General features: G+C 35.0%; 2 protein-coding genes across 2 annotated transcripts in view; one reads left to right on the top strand and one right to left on the bottom strand.

Annotated features, from left to right (window-relative positions):
• Positions 1 to 23,701, bottom strand: part of LOC129226524 (acid-sensing ion channel 5-like) — a 41,174-nt gene extending 17,473 nt beyond the window's left edge. Inside the window, exons 1-6 of the mRNA XM_054861133.1 lie at positions 23,046 to 23,701; positions 16,297 to 16,366; positions 15,785 to 15,909; positions 4,459 to 4,580; positions 3,948 to 4,114; positions 445 to 541 (exon numbers count right to left, since the gene is read on the bottom strand). Coding sequence (XP_054717108.1) covers positions 458 to 541; positions 3,948 to 4,114; positions 4,459 to 4,580; positions 15,785 to 15,909; positions 16,297 to 16,366; positions 23,046 to 23,482 — 1,005 coding nt within the window. The 5' untranslated portion in view covers positions 23,483 to 23,701 and the 3' untranslated portion in view covers positions 445 to 457. The remainder of the gene's footprint in view (positions 1 to 444; positions 542 to 3,947; positions 4,115 to 4,458; positions 4,581 to 15,784; positions 15,910 to 16,296; positions 16,367 to 23,045) is intronic.
• Positions 23,702 to 24,359: 658 nt separating this feature from the next.
• LOC129226397 (degenerin mec-10-like) overlaps positions 24,360 to 26,931 on the top strand; it is a gene marked incomplete at its 3' end in the record, with an annotated part of 44,348 nt that continues 41,776 nt past the window's right edge. Inside the window, exon 1 of the mRNA XM_054860998.1 lies at positions 24,360 to 24,464. The remainder of the gene's footprint in view (positions 24,465 to 26,931) is intronic.

Below are 26,931 nucleotides of genomic sequence, written 5' to 3' on the forward strand. Positions count from 1 at the left end.
TGAATTTTTTTCATGTTTATTTTGGTAGGTATGAGAATAGGACGTAAAGTATATTTCATATCGCCAGCTAATCAGGGTGTCTCTATTCGAATTTGTTTCGTGACGCTCCGGTAAAATATCGAAAACTCTCAATGATTTAAAATTTTTATTTATTGCCATTTTCTATTTGCGTCAAATAAAATATTTGAAATTAATTTAAGCAAGGCGTTTTACAATGGTTTTTCAGTTTTGCTCTTTGATTCTTTTGCGGAAATATTTTGATAATAGGGAGATTCACGATTTAAAAAAATTGGAAAAGTGGGGGTAGATAATTAATGATAATGTTAAAATATCAATGAACAAACATATTATTACTTCGATCTTTCCGATCGGATTTGACAAAATCAATGATTTCCTACACAAATGAAAGAATGAAACCATCATTCTATTTGAAAGATATCTTACCTTTTGACTCATTCTAGCACCAGTCCCTGATTTCTTTTTCTTCTTTGTAATTACGGCATTTTGTTTGATAAGGCCATTCCAGTAAAGTAGTTGTTACCTGTCAAAAAAATAAATCTTCCATCTTTCCTTCTATTCATATCCATCTTTTCTATACATACAGGTAGTTATCAAAATAATGGAAACACCTGTGAATAAAAGTGACTTTTTTGACTGTACTTCGTAAGTAATAAAGAATAAAACTAGATGCCCCGGTTTTTTTTATAAGTAGCAATGTACATATTCTGGTTGTATAAGATGGCTCGACTGAAGTTCTGGAAGTATTGAATTTTTTTCAAGCACGTAAAATGCCAAACCTCTTACATTTTAAAAGAGGCCAAACTGTTGGAGCACGTCTAGCTGGAGCAAGTGTAACTGAAACATCTCAACTTTTTGGTGTTTCTAGAGCTACAGTATCTAAAGTCATGACAGCACATCAGAGCACAGTAACACAAGCTCGGCAAAGCAAAATAGTGGATGGAAAAAGCTCAGTGAAAGAAACCGACGGGCATTGAAGCGCATTGTAATGTCTAAAAAAACCGAACAATAGCAGCAAAAAATGACCACAGTACTCAATCACCATCTGGATTCACCAGTGTGAGTGATTACAGTCAGAAGGCGCCTTTATTAACAGAACATTTACGGCAGAGTAGCGATTTCCAGCACCACACTTGTCTCAGTGTTTCCATTATTTTGATAACTACCTGTATAATAAAAAGATGATAGTTAGTTTGTGTGTGAAGAGCTTCCTGTACAACGGTAAGGCCTAGAAACATGAAATTCGGTGTACAGATGTATTTTCTCCGACAATGTGCATCTCGCCCCCCCCCCCCCCCCCCCATCCAATTTATGACGAATTTATTACAAAAAAAGTATGTAGTTTCTAATGTGATTTTAGCACTTTTTATTCAATAGAACTTGCATTAATTGTTTTTGTTAATAGTTTATTGTCTAAATAGCGAAAGTCGATTCATATTCAGCAAGAAATGTTTCGTTTAACTTGAGTAGACCATAATTTATGTAGTACTAACTAATGATTGGCAGTAAATTATTGCTCCCAAATGGGCTTGCGAACACCTGTCACCTGACTATGAGGAAAGTTGCAGGTCTTTGTGGGCTTTTTTTTCGGGATTTCAAAGGGGAAATTTCTCTTTACATCAAAATTATCTTGCTATTGAATCACATGACATGCGGCAATTTTTCATTTACGTGAGACCAGTTTTGATCGATTCCTCTCAATATTTTAAAGCCGCGAAACCATGTAAATATAATACTACTCCATTGTATTTCTTTCTTTCTTTTATTTTACTTCCTTTTACAAAAAAAGGAAGTATCGTATTCGCAAAAAAATTTTCACTCAAAAATCGACCTTAATTTTCCTTTTGCTCACCTCCCGAATATGAATGATGAGTTTTTTTTTCGACTCGACCACACGTGGATAAGTGCCTAAGAACGTTATAGACACGCGAAATATCCATTTTGACGACTTCCCGAGTTAGTTACAACGAGTTTTCTCGTGACGTCTGTATGTACGTATGTATGTATGTGCGTATCTGCGTATGTATGTCGCATAACTCAAGAACGTGTAGGTCCTAGAAAGTTGAAATTTGGTACGTAGACCTCCTAGTAAGGTCTAGTTGTGTACCTCCCCTTTTGATTGCATTCGGGTGTTTTTTAAGGGGGTCTTTTGCCCCTTTTTGGGGGTGAAATCACCGCCAAATTGTAAACTTAAGTGGTGTTACAATTTGGCGGACACTTGGCGATATTTCACCAGTCTTTTGGTCGCCAAGTTTTGTTGCTAACTTGGCAACAAATTTGGCGATTTTTTTTTTAAATCTAGTTTTAATTTGGCCACTGTTGGTGATATTTAAAGAGTAAACTATTGAATCACATTAAAATTACCAATAATGGGAAAATGACATTAAAATTGGAGTAAAAGAAAGTCATGTGGGGCACACATCAACTTGTTATAATATGCAGTAGGGTACACTCTCATCAATCCTGACTAATAGGGGATCGGGTCGACTGAATAAATAAAAGTACGGAGGTACATAAACTAACTAGTGGTACTGGAAGTTATCACACTACTGTACGCAGTAAAAATTGTATTTTGAATTCAAGCGAATGAAATATAAAACTGCATAAAGAAAAAATAACAAAAATACTAAATACGGCCAACAAAAATACATTAATGCTCTAACTGGGCTTTTATTTGTAAAATGGCTTTCCGGATTATGAAGGGTTTACTGTACTTGAATTTTAAAAAAAATTGCAAAAGGAAATTTGCTCCACTCTGATGTCTGGTAGCATTGTTACAATATCAGTTTTCTTTCTCTTTTTACAAAATCTGCAGGCAAATTCTACAATTCAATAATTCCAAAGTTACCGTTTGAAAGTTTACTCTTTAAAGCTTATTTGAAGGTGTTGAAATCTCTCGTCCTTAGAACTTGTTGAAACATATTAGTAAATGTTTCTGGTTCGAAGTTGAACTACTTTGATGAACAAATCGATTCTGGATTACATCTTTCACATTTCAAAACTACCCTAAATGGCAGGATAACTTTTGAACCTGGTTAATAATTACATTTTAAATGATTTTCATAATCATTATTCTAAGTTGTAGGATAAATTTTTAGCAAGGTTAAAAATTCATTTTTAATATTTTTTATCACCATTTCTTAATATTTCATAACTATACAATGCTATAGTAAAATTTCATCAGTTAATGGCAATTATGCCATTTTAAAGTGAGTGGGCGAAGTAATTAAAAATAGAGAAATCATGAATCAAAATAAACCAGTGCGACTTTTTTTTTTCTTTAATATATGCAAACATCTAGCAAAATCATATTTATCAGACAAATAAGAATATACTAGCTGCGTTGCCCTGGTTTTGCACGCTCCACCTCGAAAATAAAAGTTATGTCAAGTGACGCGCGTTTTAAACAAGCAGATTTGGGGAGGAAAAAAAAATCAGTAAAATTTTGAGGTAGATTGTGGAGAAATAACCAAAAAGAAAACATTTTAAATTTTCCGAAAACAGGAAAAGCCTGAAAACAACAGCCATAATTTTATTTTGTTCATATTCGAGACAAAAATGACAACAGATCTTCCGTCTCAATGATTTTCTTCACCGCTACAAATTTTAATAAAAGCATTGTTACGGAAAGTTTGAGATGAAGCACTGAATAATAGTTTGAATGGAGGAAAGCCTTCGAAAATAGGGATTTCATGTCGAAATTCTAAGTGTCATAATCAATAGTTTTTAATTGATATCTCCGCTAATTATTATAGGAGAATTATGTTAAATAGCCAAACATAAAGACGAGAAAATTAGGAATCTATTGATACCTGGTTCGATGGTCAGTTCATTGGCGTTCGGGAGAAGTAACTTGGACATAGATACATACACCGATACATACATAGATACATACACTCAGTTTTAAATTATATACGATTTTATTTAACCTTTTGCACGCCATATGAATAGAATCCTCCCGCTTCCAAACTTGCTGCATCATACGTAGGATTAGGCACGATATCGTCTTCGTGAATTGTCAATCGAATTCTTCCATAAACTGAGCCAGTAATGTTGCTGTAGTTGTCTACATCCATGTTTACACACAGCAAGAGTTCTAAAATGAATAATTATTTCAATTATAATTATTTTTTCAAATCATTCAATCCATAATTTAAAAAGCATGATCAATATATTTTTCACTACTAAATATAAGATAAAACACTGTCGTTTTCAACCAGTCACGTGAGCGAAATCGCATCCGATCCAGCAATCTGATATCAAACTCGTCCTGTGGCTGAGCTGTTTGTTGAATTATAAAAATTTGTAACGTCACACCAAACATTTACTTCCGTTACCTGATGAAATTACTCTTTCAATCGCTCCACTAGAAACATAACTTCGGAAACAGTGGAAATTAGTTCAAACAACTTCAATATTAGAATAAATTAGAGAGATTACCTGAAGCCATACCTGTGACCGGATTGAAAACAAATGCACTTCTACTTCCGTTATTCTTTCCGTCCCAGCGAGCGTTGAACGTGAAACAATTTGTAAATTCATAATCATAATACCAAGAAAATCTGAAAGGAACGAAATGAAAAGGATTATTTTGCTGGAAATAAGAACAAGCATTTAGCATAACACTTGACGTTACGCAGATGACATAGCTTGTAATCGTGATTTAATGGTAGAGAAATTTTACTAATGTGGGACCCTACCCCCCTAATGGAACCCCTGACTTTTTCCCCCATATACGTGGTGCATACTATCGGTAGACGTGTTAACTAGTTCACTTTTTTTTTTTTTGTCAACAACCTGTGGGATCGCCATTGCTCAGTTGCAGTCAGGTAGCCATTTGTAAATAGTGTTTGAATGTTAGTTCTTGTGTTCCACAAAATTTTGTGCTTCAAAGTGTAACTTTGAAGCATCTTTACTTCACTGATAAACATTTTTATTAAGTAACTAGCAGATTGAAATTCTCATTTAAAGACAGGCCTGTTAAAAAAGAGTAAAGAACATAATCAATGGTTGTCGCAGTACAGATCTTAGGGTCACTCACCTCACTCGGAGATACTCCTCCCAAGAACTACTTCCAGCTATAACCTTCCTAGTTCTAACGAATGTCCTGGCCCTGACAGAATACAAGGCCAAACGTTAGAATACCTGAGCATAATTAGCAAGCAAAGACTTTTAGATAAAAACATTCTCGAACTTGTGGACAGTTTCCCAGTTACTGGAAGAGAGCAACTGTTATTCCTATCAGAAAACTGGACAAAGAAAGAAGGTCCCTTGAAATCTATAGACCTATAGCCTTAACTAGTATGACTAGTAAACCAATGGAAAAAATAATCCTTAGAAGACTTCAATATTTTCTAGACCTTTATCAACTAATTTCACCTGAACAATACGGGTTTAGAAATGGGCATAGTACTACTGATCAAGTACTTTATTTTTGCCAAAAAGATCAGATGCGCCCAAAGCTTTAAACCAACTCGATATTCTATGGCGGCTTTGCTAGACCTACCCAAGGCCTGTGTGTGACGGATACTGTGTGGAAAGCTAAGCTTATCATTAATCTACACGACCCTTTAAATATTAAACGTAAAGCCTTGGTCTGGATAGCAGCTTTCCTGTATCACAGTTCCATTAGAGTTAAATTCAATAAAATCTTTTCAGATTCGTTTAGACTGGGACAAGGCGTTCCTCCCAGTGGTCAGTCTTAAGCCCAACTCTTTTCTCCCTGTTTCTGGCAGGTGTAGAAAAAAGGAAATCAAAACTTGTTGATATAACAATCTTTTCTGATGATATTGTATTTTGAAATTCAAAGACAGATGCGACTAACATCGAAGCGATCCTTACCTTAACGCAACTTTAGCTGCAATTTCGAAGTTTGTAAAAGAACATAAAATGACTTTCAATCCAGCAAAATCAGTAGTGTCATAGCACCCATACAGTTATTAACCAAAATTATATTTCGATGTCCAACTTCTAATATGTGAAAAACTTCCCAAGCATAGTACCAAGATTCATTCTGGATCCTGAATTTAACAGCAACAGACATATAGACCACTTGGTTTCAAAGGCCCATAAGCGCCTTAACATCGTCCAATTTCTAGTAGAAAGGGATTGGGGAGCTGAGATGTAAGCACTCTTAACTAATAGGTCTTTCACTTATAAGAACTATTCTGGAATATGACTAACCAATTTATTCCTGCGCATCCAAATCAATCTTCAGAAATTAGAACGTGTCCAACTAAGCGCCGCTGGCATTATACTTGGACTCACAAACAGATGTTCTTCTGGTATAGCTCTGTTCAAGACTAACTTTAATTAAATACTTTAATAAAACTTCTAGCTATGACCCCCAACATCATACTTCCCGGTATCTGCACATTTGGCACAACAACCAAAGAGTAAAGACTTACAGCCCTTTTGGTTTTAGTTTGGCAGAAATCAAAATATGTTATTTCAAGAAGTTGAGTCTCAATCTTTAAGATCTTGCATTGATCCTTCAGAGAGACTACCAAGAGTTTTCTTCCACTTCGATCTGCACTCCACTACAACAAACAAACTCATCTTGAAGACTATCGTAGACAGTTGGCACTGGAAATTATCAGCTGTATTCCTGAAAATGCAGTCCAGGTCTAAATAGTGATGGTGGTCTGTATATTAGGACCCCCTGCCTTGAAACTACACTAAAACATTGCAACCTTGACACGCAAATTTGCACAAACTGTAAAAAACTTATGATTCTTACTTCCTACCTTTCATGAGCATAAAAAAGAGAAATAAAAATTATTTTTGGAGTATCCATCAAGGTCTGGTTTGCTTGGGTGGACCGCACGTCACCAGTGGTGTTCCCATAGGGTATACTCCATATACACCGTATACTCTCAAACATTTTTTAGACATATAGCGTATACCCTCAAGCTTCATAATTTTTCATATTACGACATACTATGTATATGATCACATACACACAAATTGTGCGTAATGGATTACTGGGAGTATACCCTCAGAAAAATTGATGGGAATATCATTGCACGCCACTAATATACACATACCATGCAGTGGCGTACCTGCAGCACCACCGTCGGCCAGCTCCCCGATGCTGTTCCTCCAGCGAGCTGCTGGGCGGGGCATCCATATTCTACAAACACACACATACACACACACACACGCGCCTACACACTCATACATCCCTATTCATACACACACGTCTGCACACACACCCTCGCGATTACGAAAAGCGTAATTTAAATTCAGGATGTCAAAAATTCAAATTTTCTTTTTTTGAACTTAAGTGGTGTAGCATTAGTTTCAACTAGCGAATATACATTAAATGGCAAATTTAATAAATGTACGCGTTTTATGTAAAACTTGCCCAAGACGCATATGTGCTCCACTTTCGTTCAAAATAATTTTTCCAATATTTTTTAATTATTATTTTTTTGTAATAAATTTAAAGATTTCATTTTACGTAACTACAAGTAAGTTTTCACTTTTTCGGTCTCTGATTCGTTTTACCATACAAATGATGATACATTAAATAATTAGAAAATTAGATGGAATCAAGTAAATACAAACTACAGTAGGCGCCGCTTAAATGTGATCACGGTTAATGTTATCATTCGCTTAATGTTATCAGAATCACGATGTCCCGAAACACTTGTATGTTAACACACGTTAAAAAAGTCGGATATTGTAATCAGAGTCTTCGTTTATTGTTATCACTTTTTCATAAACTTTCAATTTTTTCCCCTTTTTGTTCCTCAATTAACAGAAATACATAGGCAAACCCTGACGAGACTAACTTTCTGTGTAGCATTTTGTGGTTTTCAATAGCAGTTCAAAATTTTTTGAGAAATGATGCTACAGAAAGTTCGCCCCCAGTGACCAGACTCCACCTAAGAAAACTTTCTTTTGCACCTAAAAAAAATTCAGTCGCTGGACATGTTGCAGTTATTGATGTAGGACCTTCATTGTTGCCATTACTTTGTAAACTATTAAAGAATTGTGTCGAAATTGAAAACAAAGCGAAGTTAAATTAAAATTTAAACAAGCAAAACCATGCTGGAAAAGCTGAATGTGCTTTGAAACTGGTTTACGAATGTCAGAGAAAACGATCATATTTTACTTCACCTATTACTATGTGAGTAAAAATTGCATAATTTAGCTTTAACTTTTTATAATTCAGATATTTCCATTCTGTTAATTTAATAATTTAAAATTTAAAACTGTGCTCAGTTAAGTCATTGTGATTTTAATTTGAGGTTGCCAAAATAAATGCACCTGAATTGGAAAAAAAATCTTCATTTTGTGTCTCCTGGATTATTTTCGGTTATTGTTATCAAATTATATTTGTCCCAAAGTGATCACATTAAGCGGCGCCTACTGTATGCTGTAAAATAATAAAATACAAAATAATTGAGGGAGCCAAACAATACGCTTTAGTTAAATGAAAACATCAAAAAAACGAAAAATATTTATCTTTTTTTCTTTATCTTTTTTTTTTTTAAACCAATGCACACGTAAATATTAGAACGGATTAGTCACAAAGTAATCTTTTCAATCTAATCTTACACTGCATTAAAAATGAGGTCTTTACCATAAAGTTAATTCTGTTTCATTCCTACCTCAAAGGAAAGAAAAAGCTTCGCCACACATGCTAACGTAAAATTTATTAACGCACCGCACAATTCAAAAACGAATCAAGTAGTTATAATACCCCGGTAGCAAAAACATCGTTGTGTTGCGACTTCCGTCGCCACTTCATTCTTTCTTTTGGTGCATAATTGCACAGGTTTTTATTTTGATGAGGACTACAATCTAAGGATCCTCCCTGATTTGATTTGATTTATGATAGCACACATTGGGATATATAGCTATTCTCAGCGGAGAAGCTTTTACCTCTAATAATCCACATAATAACTTTTTCCATATTTTATTTCCGCGACAATACACATGAAAGATGTACATTACATAGGAATGCGGGAGCAACCAGGGCTACGGCGGGAATCGAATCGACGGGAAATCCCGCGCCTCTCTGCTTACAAAGCAGTTGGCGAAACCACACGGCCACCAAGGCCCCTTGCCTCCCTTACGCATGATATGAATGAATTTTTATTAGACATATAAAAAACACATGGGGGGGGGGGAGAATTTCCATCACAAAAAAGGGAAGGTACAACCGGAGCGAGAGTGGGAGTCGAGCCCACCGCCTCAACTGTGCCAGTGTCAAGCAGTCACTTAGACCGCTCGGCCACTGAGGCCCCAGTTTCATTCAAGTTGGCAAGCAGTTTATTTTTGAATCAACTTTTGTTTTTTAACTGTATTTTTACTTCGATTCCGAGTCACAACTGACTACAACTGTATTTATGTCGGGACTGCATACTAAGTGCCTTGCCTCCATTATTTTTATACCGATAGATGGCAGCACCATCACCGGATCAAACAGTTAATGAGAATTTAGAACTAGACCAGGAGCTAATAGCTACCTGGTGCTAGCACCCCCAGAGGTATCGTTTCACTTGGAGGGCATTGAGACCACGAGCATATTTAATGTCGCCCAGTCCCCTTTAATGACGACGGTGGATCTTCGACCATCGAGGTTCGAACTCAGGACCCTCCGGCCCCGAATCCGACATTCTACCGATCGGGCTACCACGGCCCTTGTATTTTTACATTCTGCACAAATTTATCGAGTTTAAAGCACAAAAACAGTTTAGAAGGAAACAAAGAAAAAGCTAAAACTAAAAAGGTGCCTACATCTGTAAAAAGAGACCTCGGTGGCTGAGAGCCAAAAGCACCCGATCCGGTAGCTGCCTGCGCTTTAGTTCCCCATTTTAAATCAAAGTTTAAAACTTTCGCTAGTTGCTCGCAATTTTCAAATTTGTATTTTATTTGCATGTTGTCCTTAGTAATAATAAGCGTTATGACAAATCGAATCCTGGGTCGACCTGCAAACTATTTCGAGTTTTTACTCAGCGTCGCAGACTGCTTTAAAAGTTCTACTTGTGAGGCCCACAAGTAGATTTGGGCATGACATGGATGACACCCTGGCTTCTGACAGGGGTGCCCACAGGGGGGGATTATGGCGCAAGTTGCGCCATCAAAATTTTTGGGGGGGATTTTTTTTTCAATTTTTTTTCTTTAGAACATGAAATTTTGGAACGAAAAAATATTTAAACTTATTCAACAAGAAATAGATGAATTAATAATACTTTTTTTTTCACGTACTCTTCAGGGCCGTTGCCAAGAGGGGGGATGCTACACCCCCCCCCCTCTTGGGTCTCAGTTTTTCAGAAGTGGAGCAGCCAATTTCATTTTAGCGATGAAAACGCACGAAGAGAAAGGGAAACTCTTCGTTGTTTTAAAAAAATTAAAACAGCAATTATAAATGAACAATTGAAATAATAGTGACAAAAAGTATTTTTCTATGAAATTTGAATAGAAAATGTAAGTTTAAAATACAATTTAGGAACATCCATGAATCTTTTATTAAGAGTATCGGAAATGTACGCTTCAAACATTTTTATTAACGCAAAAAAAAAAAGTATTCAGTACAATACACTCTTCACTACGCCGCAGAATGGGTATGTCTGCCTAGTCGGAAACAATGGGCTCGGCTCAAATTAAAGTATTGTGCATAGAGTAAAATTAGCATAATGGGAGGGAGGAAAGGCGACAAAACTAACATGGTGCACGCCTTGTCTCTCGGTGGCCCTCGTTATACAAAACTATGCTTCATGGTTCTTCAGTTAAAAAGAAAAAAACATAAATAAATAGGACAGCTTCATTGGAATAACCCATAGGATAGGGTTCGCCGAAACATTCCCATATTTTTTATTATTTTTTTTTTTTGATGAAAAATATTGTCCTGAAAATCATTGCTAAGTGGAGAAAAATGTATGGTTCGCCGAAATAAATTTGAAATAGAGAGAGAAAAAAATAATAGTAGTAACAGTTAAATGCAAAGAGAGATTCAAAGTATTGTAATGAATACTCGCACCAAAAGTTTTAAATTTTTGAAAGTAAAAATTGTAAGTAAATCATAGCTTGATCAAGAGATGCAGATGGCATATTTAAAATAAAATGAAGTGGAAGTGGAGACCTAAGGTATCGTATAAAATTACCACATCTGTTCAAAATGTTATAAGTCCTTTTTCCAAGGCCGCAAACGCTTGTATTGCAAGAAAGCAAAAATATTAGGGGGGAAATTGAAAGTTTTGTTATGGAAAATCTAAGCAAATAATCGTGTTTGGCAAAGGAAAATTGGAAGAAAATATTACCACAATACGTTTATCAGTAATTAAAATTGACAATGAAGATAGGAGGGAAGTAGCCAAACTGAAACGAAGACTGGGGAACTCCAAACCCTTCTTTTTACGTTCCCAAAGCTGGCCTGGAAGTGAGTTTTTAAAATTTAGGTTTTGAAAAAAATCCCGGAAAAATGTTCTCAAACCCCATCCTTTAGCCTAACGTCAATAAGATGGCATACACCTGAGTATTTAGGACTGCAATTTCGAAAAACCATGAAAGTGCCCCTAAAAAAAAAACTCCCTGGGTTGTCCCGAAACTGTCGTCCTCCAAATATTACCGAAGATCCTCAAAAATTTTCTTGTTAAGGCTTCAATTTAGAAAAATTTTCGGAGGTGAGATCTCCGAACCCTTCTACCCCTCTAACAGTATTAATAGATCGTCTACGATTACTTTAATTGAATTTCAATTTTAAAAATTTGCCAATCTCTCCACCCATTAACATTAACAAAAATCGTCTGAAATTGCGGTTTCTACGGATCGAAGTTTTTTTCGATAGAATGCCCCTCTCTCTCTCTCTCTCTCACCAACATCATCGAAAAATGTCTTAAATCTAGCTTTTAGTGCTACAATTACGAAACATTTCTGGTCACGAGCCGCTTCAAAACTCCCCCTCTCCTCCCCCTTCCATCGAAGGTTGGCTTAAATTACGTTTTCGGAGCTTTGATTTCAAAAAACTGGCGGTGCACTAAATTTTAACAAAAAGTCTACAATCGCGAAGACTTCGAAATTTCAAAAAATTTCGGGGAGGGGGGGGAGGCTTCATCTCTCTTCCTCGTAATATCACCATAGATCGTCTAAAACTGCATTTTTTGAACTACAATTTTCAAATTTTTCCCGGGGGAGAGCCCCGGGACCCCCCTTTACGTGTCACAATCACAAATAATTCACAGTTGGGAATGCGTGCTTAAAGTTCGCATTTTGAAAAGTTATAGAACGAGGACCCCGAGTCTCTTCCTCCCTTAACATCACCATAGATCGTCTAAAACTGTGTTTCTCAAATAACAGTCTTGAAAATTCCCGAGGGAGATCCTCCGGATCCCCTCTTCTGAACATAATTAAATGTAACGTACGATTGTGTTGGGAACTTAAATTTGGTAAAATTATCGGGAGAGGTTATCCTGGAAGTCCTCTCCCCTCCCCCCCCCCCAAAAAAACTTAACATATAGTTTAAAACTGTGTTTTTATGTCTTCAAATTGCAAATAATGTAAGAAGGTAGCCCTCCGACACAGCCTAATTCTGATTGAATATTATCCTTACGATTATTTATATTGCTAGTACTGAGGTCTAGTAATATTATACCTGCTAAACCAGAAGCCAAATCTTGTCTCTCTCTGCACATTCGAGGATGCGTTTGAAAAAATGAAGGGGCCGCCAAAAGCCCCCCCCCCCAGTGTTTTGAAATAACAACGGCCCTGGTACTCTTTTCAAAACTTAATTACCGTGTCTCTTTTTCAATTAAAGAATTAAAGGAGCATCACAGACGGCAGGGAGTTGGTGTCCATTTCAAATCTGGATCAGACGATTTGATTTCTTTTCAATATCTTATAAATTTTCTGGAAGTAGCACAATTCTGCATACTGAATACGTGTGACAGTGATGAGAGGGAGGGAGGCCAAAAATGTTTCATGGATTGTGATAATTCCGACTAGTATGCTCCAGTCTTTCATTGATTCATTTGCACCTTGACAATCGTTAAGAACTAGTTTAGAAGTTTGCGAATAACATTTTTTATCCCTCCAATCGACAATTTATATATTTTCTTCATTAACTAGCTTAAGCTTATGAAGAATTTTTCACTTCACTTTACTCCCATCTTCTCTACCATTTTTAAACTGATTGTTTTAATTTATCATTAGATGATTTTTATTAAAACTTTCAGTGATGTTGGTTTTCGCTGATGTACGTAGAATAGTCTGTTCTTAAGGTGTTTAAATTATTTTTCGTAAATCATATTTACTTTCTTCTATGTCCGATATGTATAGAAGGAGATTTGATTCCTTAAAGTTCCCGAGTTCTGATTTTCGATGTTGCTGAATTGCTGAATCCATTTTTGAGGATTTCCGAAAAATATGTGTCACGGTGTGTGTGATCCGTCTTTTTTGGCTATGCGACTTCAATTTTGGAAAACTTCCAGGAGAGCGCCCCCACTGTAACGCCAGAATGACACCCTCTTTATCATCAAGAGTCATCTAAAACCGCGTTTCTAGTAATGCAATTTTGAAAAAATTATAGGAGAGAGCCCTGATTCCCCCCTCTTTCCTTAACACGATCAAAGACAAGCCTAAAATTGCGTTTTTGTAGTATCAGTTTCAAAAAATTGCCGGTGGAATGGCACCGAAATTCACCTTTCATTAACATTATCAAGAGATATCAAAACTGCGTTTCTAAAGCTACAAGTTCGGAAATTTAAGAGAAGCGCCCCTTTCCCTCCTCCCCACTCTCATTAACATTATTAAAAAGTCGTCTTAAATTTGGTTTTTAGGGCTTCAATATCGAGAAAATTCCTGGAAAGCTTCCGAAAACTCTCTTTCTTAACGTCACAAAGGTCGGCTACAAGTGCGATTTTAGAACTTCACTTTCAGAAAACTGCTTGTCCCCCAACCATAGATAGCGTTTTTAAGACTTCAAATTTTGAAAATTTTCCAGGGCAGAGCCCTAGGATCTCTTCTTTCCTTAACATTACCACAGATAATCTTAAACTGTGTTCTTAGAACTACAATTTTGAAAACAAAAGAAAGACATTCTTAACACAACGATAGACTATTTTTAATTGCGCTTTTAAAGTTTCAATATTGAAAAATTACCGGGAAGGGGCCACCAAACCTTTTATTCCCCTAACATCAGCAGAGATCGTGTAAAACTGTAGTTTAAAATTACAATTTCGAAAATTTTCCGTGGGAGAAACTCCCCGGACCCCCTATCTAAGTGACAATAAATTTCCGTTTCACGGTTCATATTGTATACATCTAGTAATGGCTCCATCCCAAGCCAGAAAGTTGTCCCTGTAATTATTCATACGTTTGAAAGAAAAAGGTGTAGCAAAATTAAGGGGTACCCAAAACTTGTTTACTCAAGGTCCACGTTTTAAAATTAGGGAAGGCAGGTCAACAATCCAACAAAATTTCAGTTCAAATGGTATTTGTTAGCGCTGCCTCCCCCACCCCCGTGAATTTCACTGGAAATTATATACAATAAAAACTGTTATTATTAACCCAATTCGAAAGCGAGAAAATTTTTGGGGGGGAATTTGCGCCATTGAGCTTGGGGGGGATGGGCACCCCTGGCTTCTGACATAGAAGGGCGTGTGTTTTTTTGGTGGAATGATAAAAATTTGACAAACGCGAGTGCAAGAAAATATGAGCAGTTTTGTGCTATTTTTCGATATAAAATATATAACGTTTAATAAATCAAATACATTTTAAAATGATGGAAAACAAATTTAAGATTAATAACATTGATATTTTTTACAATCATTTAAATCCATTAGGCTGTCAGCCCACCTCCCCCTCCCTTCTTGCAGCTACCAGAAAGGGCAGTATTTGTTTTGCCTGAGTGGTATTCCATAGTTCGCTCAATTTTTCGTTCTTTGTCAGGAAAAAAAGTTTTGTCTTTTTTTTTTTAATTCAAAATCTGAAAAGGAGTGAAAGTTACAGTCATATGCATTCCTTTAAAAGATTTGCTGTTTTTTGTAAATATATGCACAACATCAAAAGAAGCGAAATGTAATTGCATATGCATTAGATTTTTGCTCTATAGCTGGAGCAAACCTAACCTGGCAACGTCGTTATGCTGTGATTAGGATCTGTGTAGGGGCCGTGGTAGCCCGATCGGTAGAGTGTCAGATTCGGGGCCGGAGGGTCTTGGTTCGAACCTCGATGGTCGAAGACCCACCGTCGTCATTAAAGGGGACTGGGCGACGTTAAATATGCTCGTGGTCTCAATGTCCTCCAAGTGAAACGATACCTCTGGGGGTGCTAGTACTAGGTAGCTATTAGCTCCTGGACTAGTTCTAAATTCTCATTAACTGTTCGATCCGGTGATGGTGCTGCCATCTATCGGTATATAAAATAATGGAGGCAAGGCACTTAGTATGCAGTCCTCGACATAAATACAGTTGTAGTCAGTTGTGACTCTGAATAGGAATAGGATCTGTGTACCCTTCACAATGCTACAAGGTTACGTTTTCCCCCAACTATAGTAAATTATTATTTTCTTTGTTGCAATCTAACTTTTTATTGTAAAATGCTTAGTGCTATTCACAATGTGGAAAAAAAAAATACATTTTAGGGCTATGAGAGATGTTGTTTCAAGTTTTCTACATTTCCGACTAATGCCTTTCTTTGAAAATATAGAGGTTTATCGTTATCAAAATTCGTCTTCAATCAATGTGAAAATTGTATCTTCAACCAAGCCAACGCCAAATTGTATGAATTTTGTAATAAAAGAAAAATCGCAACTTACTCATCAGTAACATTTTCTTCTTCATATTCAGCATATATAATAAAGTCTTGCTTTTGATAACCAAGTTTTATTCTTTTATCTTTGCTCAAACGGTCATACAGATCGCCCTGTCGTATTCTAAGATCCTAAGACAAGCATACATTCATTAACTCAGGGAAACATTAAGCATTCAGTTGAAAGCATTTTCATTGATATTGAGAAATTACTCCTTATAAATACATACAAATGAAATATACATACAAATTCAAATACATACCAATTAAGAAAATATAAGAATAACTAGGAGTTCCACCCCCTGCTCGCCTATCCCGCCAACCCCCATTCGCCACCAACGGCGGCTCTGGTGACCCACACATAGACAGACGCGAACAGATTTTAATAGTGTAGATTTTAGGATTCAAAACTAAGATAAGGCTACTCATACATACCTGCTGTTTTTGAAAGAAACTCGAACATTTTATTTCGAACAGTAGGAGAAAAAAAGTAGATTTTCTATCCAATGTGGGACTTACCTCCAAAGTTTCATTTCTTCTGTGATCACAGACATATTTCTCTTCCGTGCACCATATTTTATATCGCACACTGAAAAGAAAACAAAAACTGAATTTTAAAAGTTTTTCAAATAGTTCCTGCCTTTAAAAAACAGGGGGGAAAACATACAGCATCCAGGCTCTAGCATTCATTTGAATTTTGACATCTTGAATTCAAATTAATGTTTTCGCAATGACGAATTGCGATAGAACCCGACCCGTTGAGTTTCTTGTTTCAAGAAATGGAATGGGACGGAAATGAAGAAATTTTTACTCACCATATTATGACTGGTGATTTTCTAGATCAGGTAATACGAGGCATAACCATTAAAAAAAAATTGAAAAAAAAAAAGAAAAAAGGAATGGTAATTAGGATGGGGGAGAAAAGATATGGCTGCTATGGCCAATTTGCACTCATGCACTAAGCTATTTTTATTTCTCATCAATCTTAAACGATGAGAGCTTTAATAATCTGAAACATTTGTGTTTAAGTGAGGTTTTGCTTTTTACATTCATCTAAATAGGTGCTTTTCTGAAAAAAAAAAGTGATTTTACTATTAAAAAAAAACGCTGTTTTTTAATGTAATATATGCTTGAGTTAAGCCTTAAAAAAATGAATACAGTGAAACTTCGGTAACTCCACAACCTCGGTTAGTCGACATTTATTTTTCCAATGGTTGATCAAATGTTAATTTCAATGGATGCAAACCTCTCACACACATTTAACACACACATTTAACACACATTTACTTGACACACATTTACAGGAACCTGTATAATTCGACATCCACTTGCTTTTTTAGTCCCTTTTTGCCACCGATATTCTTTCACACTGAGCACTTTTGAGAATTTTGTGGTTTATAGGTCAGTCAATTCATTGATTTTCAGAAAGAGCTTTTTTACAATTCTCCCTTGTACCCAGAAGAATCAGCCACCACACTCTGCTTTTGGTGCAGTCCCAGGGCTAGGAAGACATGTTTTTCAAACAAGTACGAGCAGGACTTTTCTCTTTAAGAGCGATTGAAAAGAAGCTCTTACCTCTTTTCAAAAAATTTGGATTTATACCTAATATGGTCCTTAAAATTGTCCAATTTATTTTGTTATGTTGCTTTAAAGCAGAAACAAAGAAAGAAGGAAAAAATCATTTCGTGGATGGTAAGCAATAGTAAATAAGCAATACAGATAACACTACAATAGTTGAAATTATGGAACCTCGGTAAGTTGACATCCGCTCAACTGGAAATATTTTTGTGGTCCCTTGTGATGTCGAGTTACCGAGGTTCCACTACAAGCGCAAACCGCATGCGATTTGAATCGATGAGTACAAAAATCAGTCATCTAGTTTGTTAAAGTTTGTTGAGAAGATTGGTTTTTGAATTCCTCGACTCATTTGTAACCATGACGACAAAAATTAGTCTCTCTTAATAAATATTTACAAGCAACGATAAAGTTAAAAATTTTGAAAAACCCCGACTGAGTCGCAACTGTAGAATCAAGAGGTAAAATTGAAAATCATTTAAAGCTTTTTGTTAATTAAAAATCAATGTCAAGTATTTTATTTGCTATTGAATAGAAACTGGCAACAGATAAAAATTTCAAATCATTGCGTTTTATTTCCTTGTCGGCCAACAATGAATTCGGTTATCATTCGCGTGAATAAAGGCTTAGCCGTTATTAAAATCTGCTTTAAAAAAACGTTATAATTCGAATTCTGTTAAACATGGAAGTTCCAAACACATTCTATCAGACGCCGAAAAATCTCTTTATTTCGCTATTAAATTTTTAACTATGTTTTCACAGCAAAAATTGCGAAAAACCTTTTAGAGGTTTTTAATTAATATCTTCCTTAATTAATGTCATCCAAAGATGCAACCTAGCTAAGAACAATCTCGATCAACTCTCCTATCGAACAATTTTTTTTCAAGATCAGTCCATCCGTTCAGACGCTAGAGTGTCACAGACAGACACAGAGATACACAGAGTCGTCAAACTTATAACCCCTTTCCTTTGTGTGTCAGGGGTTAAAAACAACGAGCTAGACTTATTCTCGCCGTCAAGGCAATCTGAAAAATCAAAGGAATACCAACTACGGTTAGCTGACGATATAAGAATATGTGATTGCAAGTGAAGAAAGATTAATACACTGAAAATCAAAATTTCCTCTCTAATAAAATTCTAAAGGACATTGCATCAATTAAGTTGATATTTCGTTAAATTCATAATCATTGCGTCAGTTAGCTTACATTGCACTAAATTTCTCACCGTTGGCAAAATTAGATGCAATTGCAATGAATTTGCTATCACTGCATCTATTAAGTTACTATATCTTGATTGGATTAAATTTTACTTCGTATTAATGTATGAAAATACCACTTGAGCACTATCCTCTTTTAACTCAAATATAATTTTTCTGCTGAAATATTTCAAAAAGAGACGTTTTTGTAGTTTGCAAAAGGGTACTACTTGTAAGTTATTACCAATATTTATGTGTCTATAAATTGCATCAAATCATTTGTTCAAATTGATAACAAATATGGCACGAAATCTCATGAAACGTAGAAATATGTTTTAATAATTAGTAATAACGTCAAGCTAAATGTTTTTAAAAATTTCTCATTCGATTAATTTGCATTTCTATAGTTGAAAAAAGTAGGGTTGACCGGAGTACATTTACGAGGATTTTTTCCAATGAATTTTCTAATTTTTATGTTTGAACACAGGAAATTTTAGACATTGTGGTTTTATGAAGCAGTTAATGAAGTCCAAATTTGTATATTCAGTTTTTGCTCAGCTTGTGTTTTGAACTGTAAAAAAATGTTTTTTGAGTCCAAGTCGGTTGCGTAAACTTGCCCCAAACACGGGGCAAGTTTACGCATCGAGTGGGGTACGTTTACGCATATTAAAATGATACCAAGGAGCAAGTGAAATAGATATTTAATCAAATTTAAATATTTTATTTCTCTTAAAAAATTTTAAAAATAAGAAAATCTCAAATAATTAATTAAAGAACATTTTATAGTCCTAAAATCATAGGACTTATTGCTAATTAAAAACATAAACTATTTAGTCATCTTCTTCATCACTGTTAGATTTTACTAACAAAAATAAAGTATTTCTTTTCGCATACTTGTCATGGGACTGCGTTTTGACTTCTAAGACATGGAAACCTGTCTTATCCTTTTTTCGATTGGTTGTGTACTTTCAAACAATAGATGCAAGCACAATTTTCTATTTCGTAAACAGAATCGTTCATTAATTTCCTTTTTACAGAGTGCACTTCCTGTTTTGGTTTCATACTTTTTTCTTTGATGTCTTCTATTTCTGCTTCAACAGAAACTTTTAAATTTTAAAGTAATTTCTCATTCTTGTTTTGCTCTGCCTATTTTTTTTTTCCTTTGTAGCTTCTAACTGCTCTTGTCTGAGGGCTTCTTCAATCGGAGTATCAGTTAGGATTCTGAGTATTCTTATTTCTTTTTCCTTTCCTGGTTCTTAAGCTTTGGTCCTACTTTTTCAAATGGTCTCAGTTGGGGTAGTACATATGTGACGGTGTGGAAGGCCTACTGGTAAAAATACTTGGATAATCGATAAGCCTTTTCATTATTTTGACATCTAACGTGGTTATTTTAGTGTTTTGAACTTAATGTCTTACTATCTTAAAAATAAAGAAAATGTATTACAGGCTGAATAGTGTGTAAAGTTAAAGCTGAACAATCATGAAGACAACACTATGTGATTGTAAGTTATAAGATACGAATCTTTTACTTAATTTAAACTGAATGGTGATTTTCAAAACTAAATAACCTGAAAATACTAAAGATTTGAGTCAGTACAGAGCGAAATAAGCGTCCGAGGCCCGTTTAGAAGTAAGACAGAATAGCAAGACACAGTAAGAACGTGAGTAAATGTACTCCAATGAAAATGCGTAAACGTGCCCCGTCGGCAAGTTTGGATTTATTTTTAACGTGCAAGAAAATTTAATAACATTTCTGTCCATACAAATACAATTCTCAAAAAAGGATAAAATTCTGCTAATTTTGTATATTTATTTGTTCTTAACTGTGTATTATTTACTCACAATAAGCTTCAAAACGTTCAACACAAAATTTACTCAACTTGGCATAAAACAGATTTTCCTATCCGCATGTTAAACTGAAGCTCGACTGATGCTCAAAAACTTTTGAGAATATTGGCTAGGGAGCTGTTGGCTTTCCAGTTATAACTCGTTTTGGAAAAAGGGCACTGCGTTGGCTTTCCAGTTATAACTCGTTTTGGAAAAAGGGCACTGCGTAAACGTACCCAATGCGTAAATGTGCCCCGGTCTACCCTATTGCATATTTTTTTGCTATTCAAATAAAATGTCCGTTCAAATGTTTCGAAAAGAGATTCACATTACTGGTTAATACTAAAATACACTTTTTATGAACTAAAGGATGATTCCATAAACCGCATTAAGCGATTTGTTTATTGTAAATTGTTAATAATAATAGCAGAAAATTCACAAATATATTTTCTTGCAGAAATATTTTAACATTGTTTTAAAAGTTTTACAAAATTTACTGTTCGATTAGATTTTCATTTGTACAAAGGAAAGACTTTGCTTGACAAAATATTATATATTTTTAAACAGTTGTATAATTGAATTGAGTGTCAGTATTCAAATCGTTCAAAAATTTACTGTTTTTATTGATCATTCATAAACGTTTCAGTACATTAAATTTATAACTGAATTGACATTCCCACAATTCGTACAAATCATTCGTTTGTAGTAAACCTGATGAGAAAAGCAAATGTTCCCCACATTTCAATATCATGCATTGTTAATAATGTTACAGTAATGTTTTTATGAAATACGCTATTCGGCTAAATTTTGTCTTTTGTGTATCAAAGTTTTAGTGGAGGGAATGTGATATATTGTATTTTAACGGTTCTTATCAAATATTTCTTTGTTGAATATGTTTTTTCAAAACATTTGTAGGTCACGCATACATTTTTGACTGCACATTTAGTGACCTTAAAATAAATTTTAAAATTGCATCAGATCAATTATTATAAATAGCGAAAATGATAAATTTGAAAAATTCAAAATTTTTATTACTTTACCTCAATGCTATCAAGTTATTTTGCAAAACATATGTAACTCTATTAATAGAGTTACATATGTTTTGCAAAATAACTGGATTTTACACGGTAAGTCAGGTTTCTTAGTATTGAGACAAAGTAGCTTTTTTTTAAAAGCATATCACTTACTCGAAATGGCTCCGAAACAATTTGGCTTCGTATTGAAAAGCAAGAGTTCTTACTTTTGAAATATACCCCCTTCTCAAAAATGATTCGCCATGTTCTCTTTATATGCTCATTTTCGAGACATTCGTGTTCTTGAACAGATTAGGCACGTTCTCATTTTTGAGGCAACCATATACTCGGAAATGATACAGCCTGTGCTTATTTCTGAGACACTCTTTTTCTCAAAACTGACTGGACATGTTTTTTGAGAAGGGGGTACATTTCATAAGTAAGAACTCTTGCTTTTCAACTCTTAGCCAAATTGTTTTGGAGCGATTTCTAGTAAGTTATGTGCTTAAAAATAAGCTATTTTTCTTAATTCTAAGAAAGCTGTTTGAACAGTATGGTCCTCTCTCAAATTTCTACTAAATTCAATACAGTGGAACCTGGGTAACTCGACATTTTAAGGGACCACCAAATTATGTCGAGTTAAGCGAATGTCAACTTACAGAGGTTCCATAACTTCAACTATTGCAGTGTTTTCGGAATTGCTTACTTACTATTATTACCATCCACGAAATGATTTTCCGCCTCTTTCTTTTTTACTAAATTCAAGTCGATTTTAGGCTATGTCAATTGATTTTAGGGGGTTGGGAGCTCCTCTCTCCATGGAAGTTCTTCAAAAATAAAGTTTAAAAAGTGCCAATTTTGGCTAACTTTAATGATGTAAAGTGAAATGGAGAACGTTTAGTGCCCCCTCCTTGTTTTTAAATTTTAATTACTATCTCCAAAAAGTTAATAAATTGATGAAACATTGAACCAGCCAATCAGAAATCAGGTTAGATTTTGCGAAGAGGAGTCTGAACGAAGGCTCCGGCTGTGGTTCAAAGTCCATCATAGTCATACCCTGACAAGTAACTTTACACTTAAAAAATAAATAAATAAATTTTAAAAAAAATTAAATTTTTTTTTAATAAAATAAAAATTAATTTGAATTTTGACAACTGGGAATTCAAATTATGTTTTTCGCAATCACGAGTGTGTGTGTGTATGCAGGCGTGTGTATTTGTGTCTGTGTGCCGGCATGAGTATTTGTTTGTTGTGTATGTGTATTTGTTTGTGTGTGTATGAAGGAGTGTGTATGTGTGTGAAGGTGTGTGAGTGTGTAGGTATGCGTTTGTGTGTATGTGTGTGTGTGTAGGTGTGTGTGTGTGCGGTGGTGTGTGTGTATGTAAGCGCGTGTGTAGGTGTGTGTGTATGTAAGCGCGTGTGTAGGTGTGTGTATGTATGTGTATGTGTGTAGGATATGGAAGCAACCTGGACACGGCTTTCGCTAGAAGAGCAGCATTGTGAGGCCGGTCGACGGTGGTGCTGCAGAGAGAGACGGGGGGAAAATAAAATCATAGGAATTCAAAATAGTCAAATGAGAACAATAAGCAATGTGATTGCTCAAAAAAAAAAAAAAAAAAAAAAAAAAAAACCCAAAAATAAAAGCAAATTTTACTTACGGATTGCTGTTGCAAACTGTGACTGCTGGAAAATCCGTTGTTGCTTCATTAACAACATTAAACTCAACCGTCGTAGGATATTCCAAATACATCAGCAGAAACGAAAAACACTGGTACAAGCAACCGATTATAATGCATAGGAAACCGCTAATCTTGAGGAGCCTTCGCGATTGCTGATGGTTCAAAAAGTTCTTGCCCTTAAATCTCTTTCTTTCGTTCTTGTGTTTTTGAGGAAATTCTGTAAATATTTTATATGATTCGTTATTAGTTTTTGACTGTAAGTGCTCAGAAGTATACTGCATTTCTCTTAGGGGATAGTTTTTGTTTCTTTCGCTGTAAAAAGAATTCTTTCTTCTGCATCGTCTGCCTTTCTGTGTCATCAAGTCAAATTCTTTTTCGAGATTTTCTAACACTTGCAAAGATTTAGCCAAACACATCCATGAAACTTGAAAGACAGTATGTCCGAAGGGAATGTACTGCAGATGCAATATGCTTAGTAAATCAAATAACCAACTGGTAATATATCACTCGGATATAATAATAATACATTCTCGATTATTATCTTTTTCATTGTATTGCCGCTCTTTCCTTTCATTGCATTTTATTGCTACAAAATTATTCTCCGAAAGTCCTATTCTGTACTGTTCATTAAACATGCACACGGAAATTCAAAAGAGTTTGAAATTGCTAACTGCTTGTAACAGTGCTTAGTTGTATTCAGAAAACATATCATTGCACTTTTAAGTATTCCTGAAACTAAAAGAAGAATGTAAAATAAATGTGAAAAATATTCTCCCGAATCAATACTCTTATACACGAAATCCGAAATCTTCAAACTATATCAATATTATCTCTTAAGAATTTTCCAGTCTTTTGTACGTCATTGAAAAATAAGTTTTCTTATTTATCGTCTGCGAAATAAATGATATAATAAACTTACAAATCTGGACAATAAAACCGCCATTGTTATTCGCAACTTGAGCATCGGCTAGGAAAATACATTCCAAGAAAATGAAAACTTCAACTGTAGATATAAGACGAAAAATATTCTATAGTATCTAATATCAACCTCGCAATTACTGTATTATCTACGCGAGGAAATATCAATCATAGAATGAAAGGGCTTAGTAGTTTTGAAATAGTTTGAATATAGTGGATGCCGCATGGATCACTGTGTTATGATTGTCAATAAAGTTGCACCTGCCGTTTACAGAAAAGAACATGATAAATGCCATTTTTCCGTTTTGTTTTCATTTGCCCGTAAATGGTTTTCTTTTTCCACCTATTGGGATGCTTGAGATCGATGAAATACTTGCGTGTTCGGTTTAAAACAAAAGTTCTTTTTTGCACCGAAACATAATCAAGCGTTTACATTGCCACAGTGTGAGAAACTAAGCTGTTGTGCGCATGATAATCCAGGTAAACTTCTTATTTTTTGTAACATGTATAAGTTAATATAATTCTTTCGGAATTTATTTGCAGAGACATAGGCGATTTATTCACAAAATATCTACGTAAAATATCTAATGAATTGCAGTTTAATGCCTTCCATGGTTGTACTATGAAAAAAACCTGACCAAAGGTAAAACAGATATTAAAACCCAAAAATTAATCTGTACAGTCGAGTTATTTTAATTTAGAGGCCATTTAACATGGCAGTACAGTAGTTCCTTGATAGTCAGCCACATCCACTTTAGTTTCCTTTCAGCCGCCTGCATTAGAGCAAAACAATATGGTTCTCTAAACTTTTAATCTCGTCGTTTTTTTTCTTTTTCCCTCTCTCTCTAATCTAATGGGAGTACCCCTGGTGATTCCCGTGCGCACTAGGGTGGACCAAAAAAAAAAATTTTTTTTTTTTTTGGAAATCCGCTTTTGGATAGTGTGGAAAAGTTGCTATATAGGTTGGTTAAAACCCTCAAAAAAATTCCCCAACTGGCTTGACTATTTAGCCACACGCTTTTGGCCTTAAAGAATTGAAAAAATGGCAAAGATATACTTTTCTTTTAAAAAACAATGTGTTTAAAAAAATACGAAAATAGTTCAGGCATACAGCAGAAATGTTAACCAGTGAAAAAGTTATAACGCCCAGAAACTTTCATAGATTTCGTGCGGTATTTAGATGCGTCCCTTTAACTAAAAAATTGAGAAAATGAAGAAAAGTTTTTTTTTTAAAGAACAATAATTTATAAGTATATTTGAAATTAGTGCTAAAATACAACGGAAATACGTATTACGCAATGAGTTTGTTAGAATGTAAACAAAACTCAATCAATTTTAAGCGATATTTGTTCAGTTATTGGATGCAATGGACTTTACAATGGAATATATTTTTTTTTCAACAAGCTAATGAAATGATTCTTATTATGGAAATGGACGATTGCACAAAAGGATCACATTCATATTCTGGACCTATCGGTTAGTTCTTAAAAGAGTTTTGAAGGATCCAGGGGTCAAATTTAATAAAATTGACTGCACCCTTCAGGCATTTAATTCGAAATACATCGACAATTTAAGTACTATACAACAGTATTTGTATCGAATATGTCTTGCCATAAAAGTTGGTAGTTGCACTTCTAGCGTGGTTGAAACTAGCTCAGGCAAACTCAACCATGAACGATGGCTGACAACTGCAACCTGCTTGTTGCACTTGTACTAAGCAGTCCAAGTAAGTTCATCACAAAATCTTATACTTGCACATCAAGTATGTAATGCTGGTTTATGATCTAATGTGGTTTGAAATAAAAATGAAATCAAATTTTCCGTATGGTGTCCAACATTTCTGTAAAATGATGTAAGGCAGTTTCCAGGCAATGTAGAACAGATAAATTTTCTCAAACAATGCATATTTCACTTATACTTAACATGTTGTTTGTCTTTACTATCAACTATTAACTATCAAAGGGACCCCTGGCCGTCAAACTATGAAGGACTGCGTGCCAGGTGCCTTGCCTTCAGAAGACAACGCAACAGATGGTGGTCCCCATCTATGGACAGTTCGAGAATTTAGAACCAGGCCAGGAGCCGAATAACTTTCTGGTCTGGCACCCCCAGAGGTATCGTTTCACTTGGTGGTTGTTTGTCTTTAAAATTGCATTCGGTAATTAGCAGTTAGGCGAATCTCAGGGCTAGAAAAAGAAAGATGAAGAGGTCGGATGGTGTACGATTCTTTAAGCTTCTTAAACTCAATTTCGAAGCAACAGATCAGATTGATTAAGTTGGTTGGTCAAACTGTGCTGTAACAAAGCCGCCTCTTGCAATGCATCTGAAAGAGAAGATCTTGAAGAAAAAAATGTGTAAAGAAAAGAGAGAGAGAGCTTACAGAATTTAAACTTACAAGAAATTTTCCTGTCACACGCAGGCTGTTGAATGTTATGTAAAACTAATATTAGGATCTGCAATATGAACGTTTGTGGTAAAACAGAACGAGAGGGATACATTCGTGCCTAACTTCAAGTTTGGAAAGTGTTTCCAACGTCAGACACCAAGGGACAATATTACTCAAACACCTAATATTCAACATGCATAAAGCATCAAAAACATTTCAAATTTGTAGATTTTTTTAAAAAAATTATTTTCTATGCATGTAATTCTAGAACATATGTGATACAATTTCTTAATCCTCATATCTATAATAGCCATAATCAATGATCGAGTAACGCTGACAACAACAATGAAACTCGCGCGATTATATGCATGACGGCAGTATTTCATTGTTGAAGCACCAAAAACTCAGTAAGTTATTTATAATTTGGTAATATTTTTTGGCAATGTTTGCTATACAGGGAAATGTTTTATTTTGACAAGGCTGAATTAAATCTGGTAACTTAACGTTTTACTGGTAAAACTGTAATTTTTGGAGAATGAAGAAACGAAAGCGTGGTCAACA

The sequence above is a fragment of the Uloborus diversus genome, chromosome 7, assembly GCF_026930045.1.
Source record: "Uloborus diversus isolate 005 chromosome 7, Udiv.v.3.1, whole genome shotgun sequence".
In the NCBI taxonomy this organism is placed as follows: Eukaryota; Metazoa; Arthropoda; class Arachnida; order Araneae; family Uloboridae; genus Uloborus; species Uloborus diversus.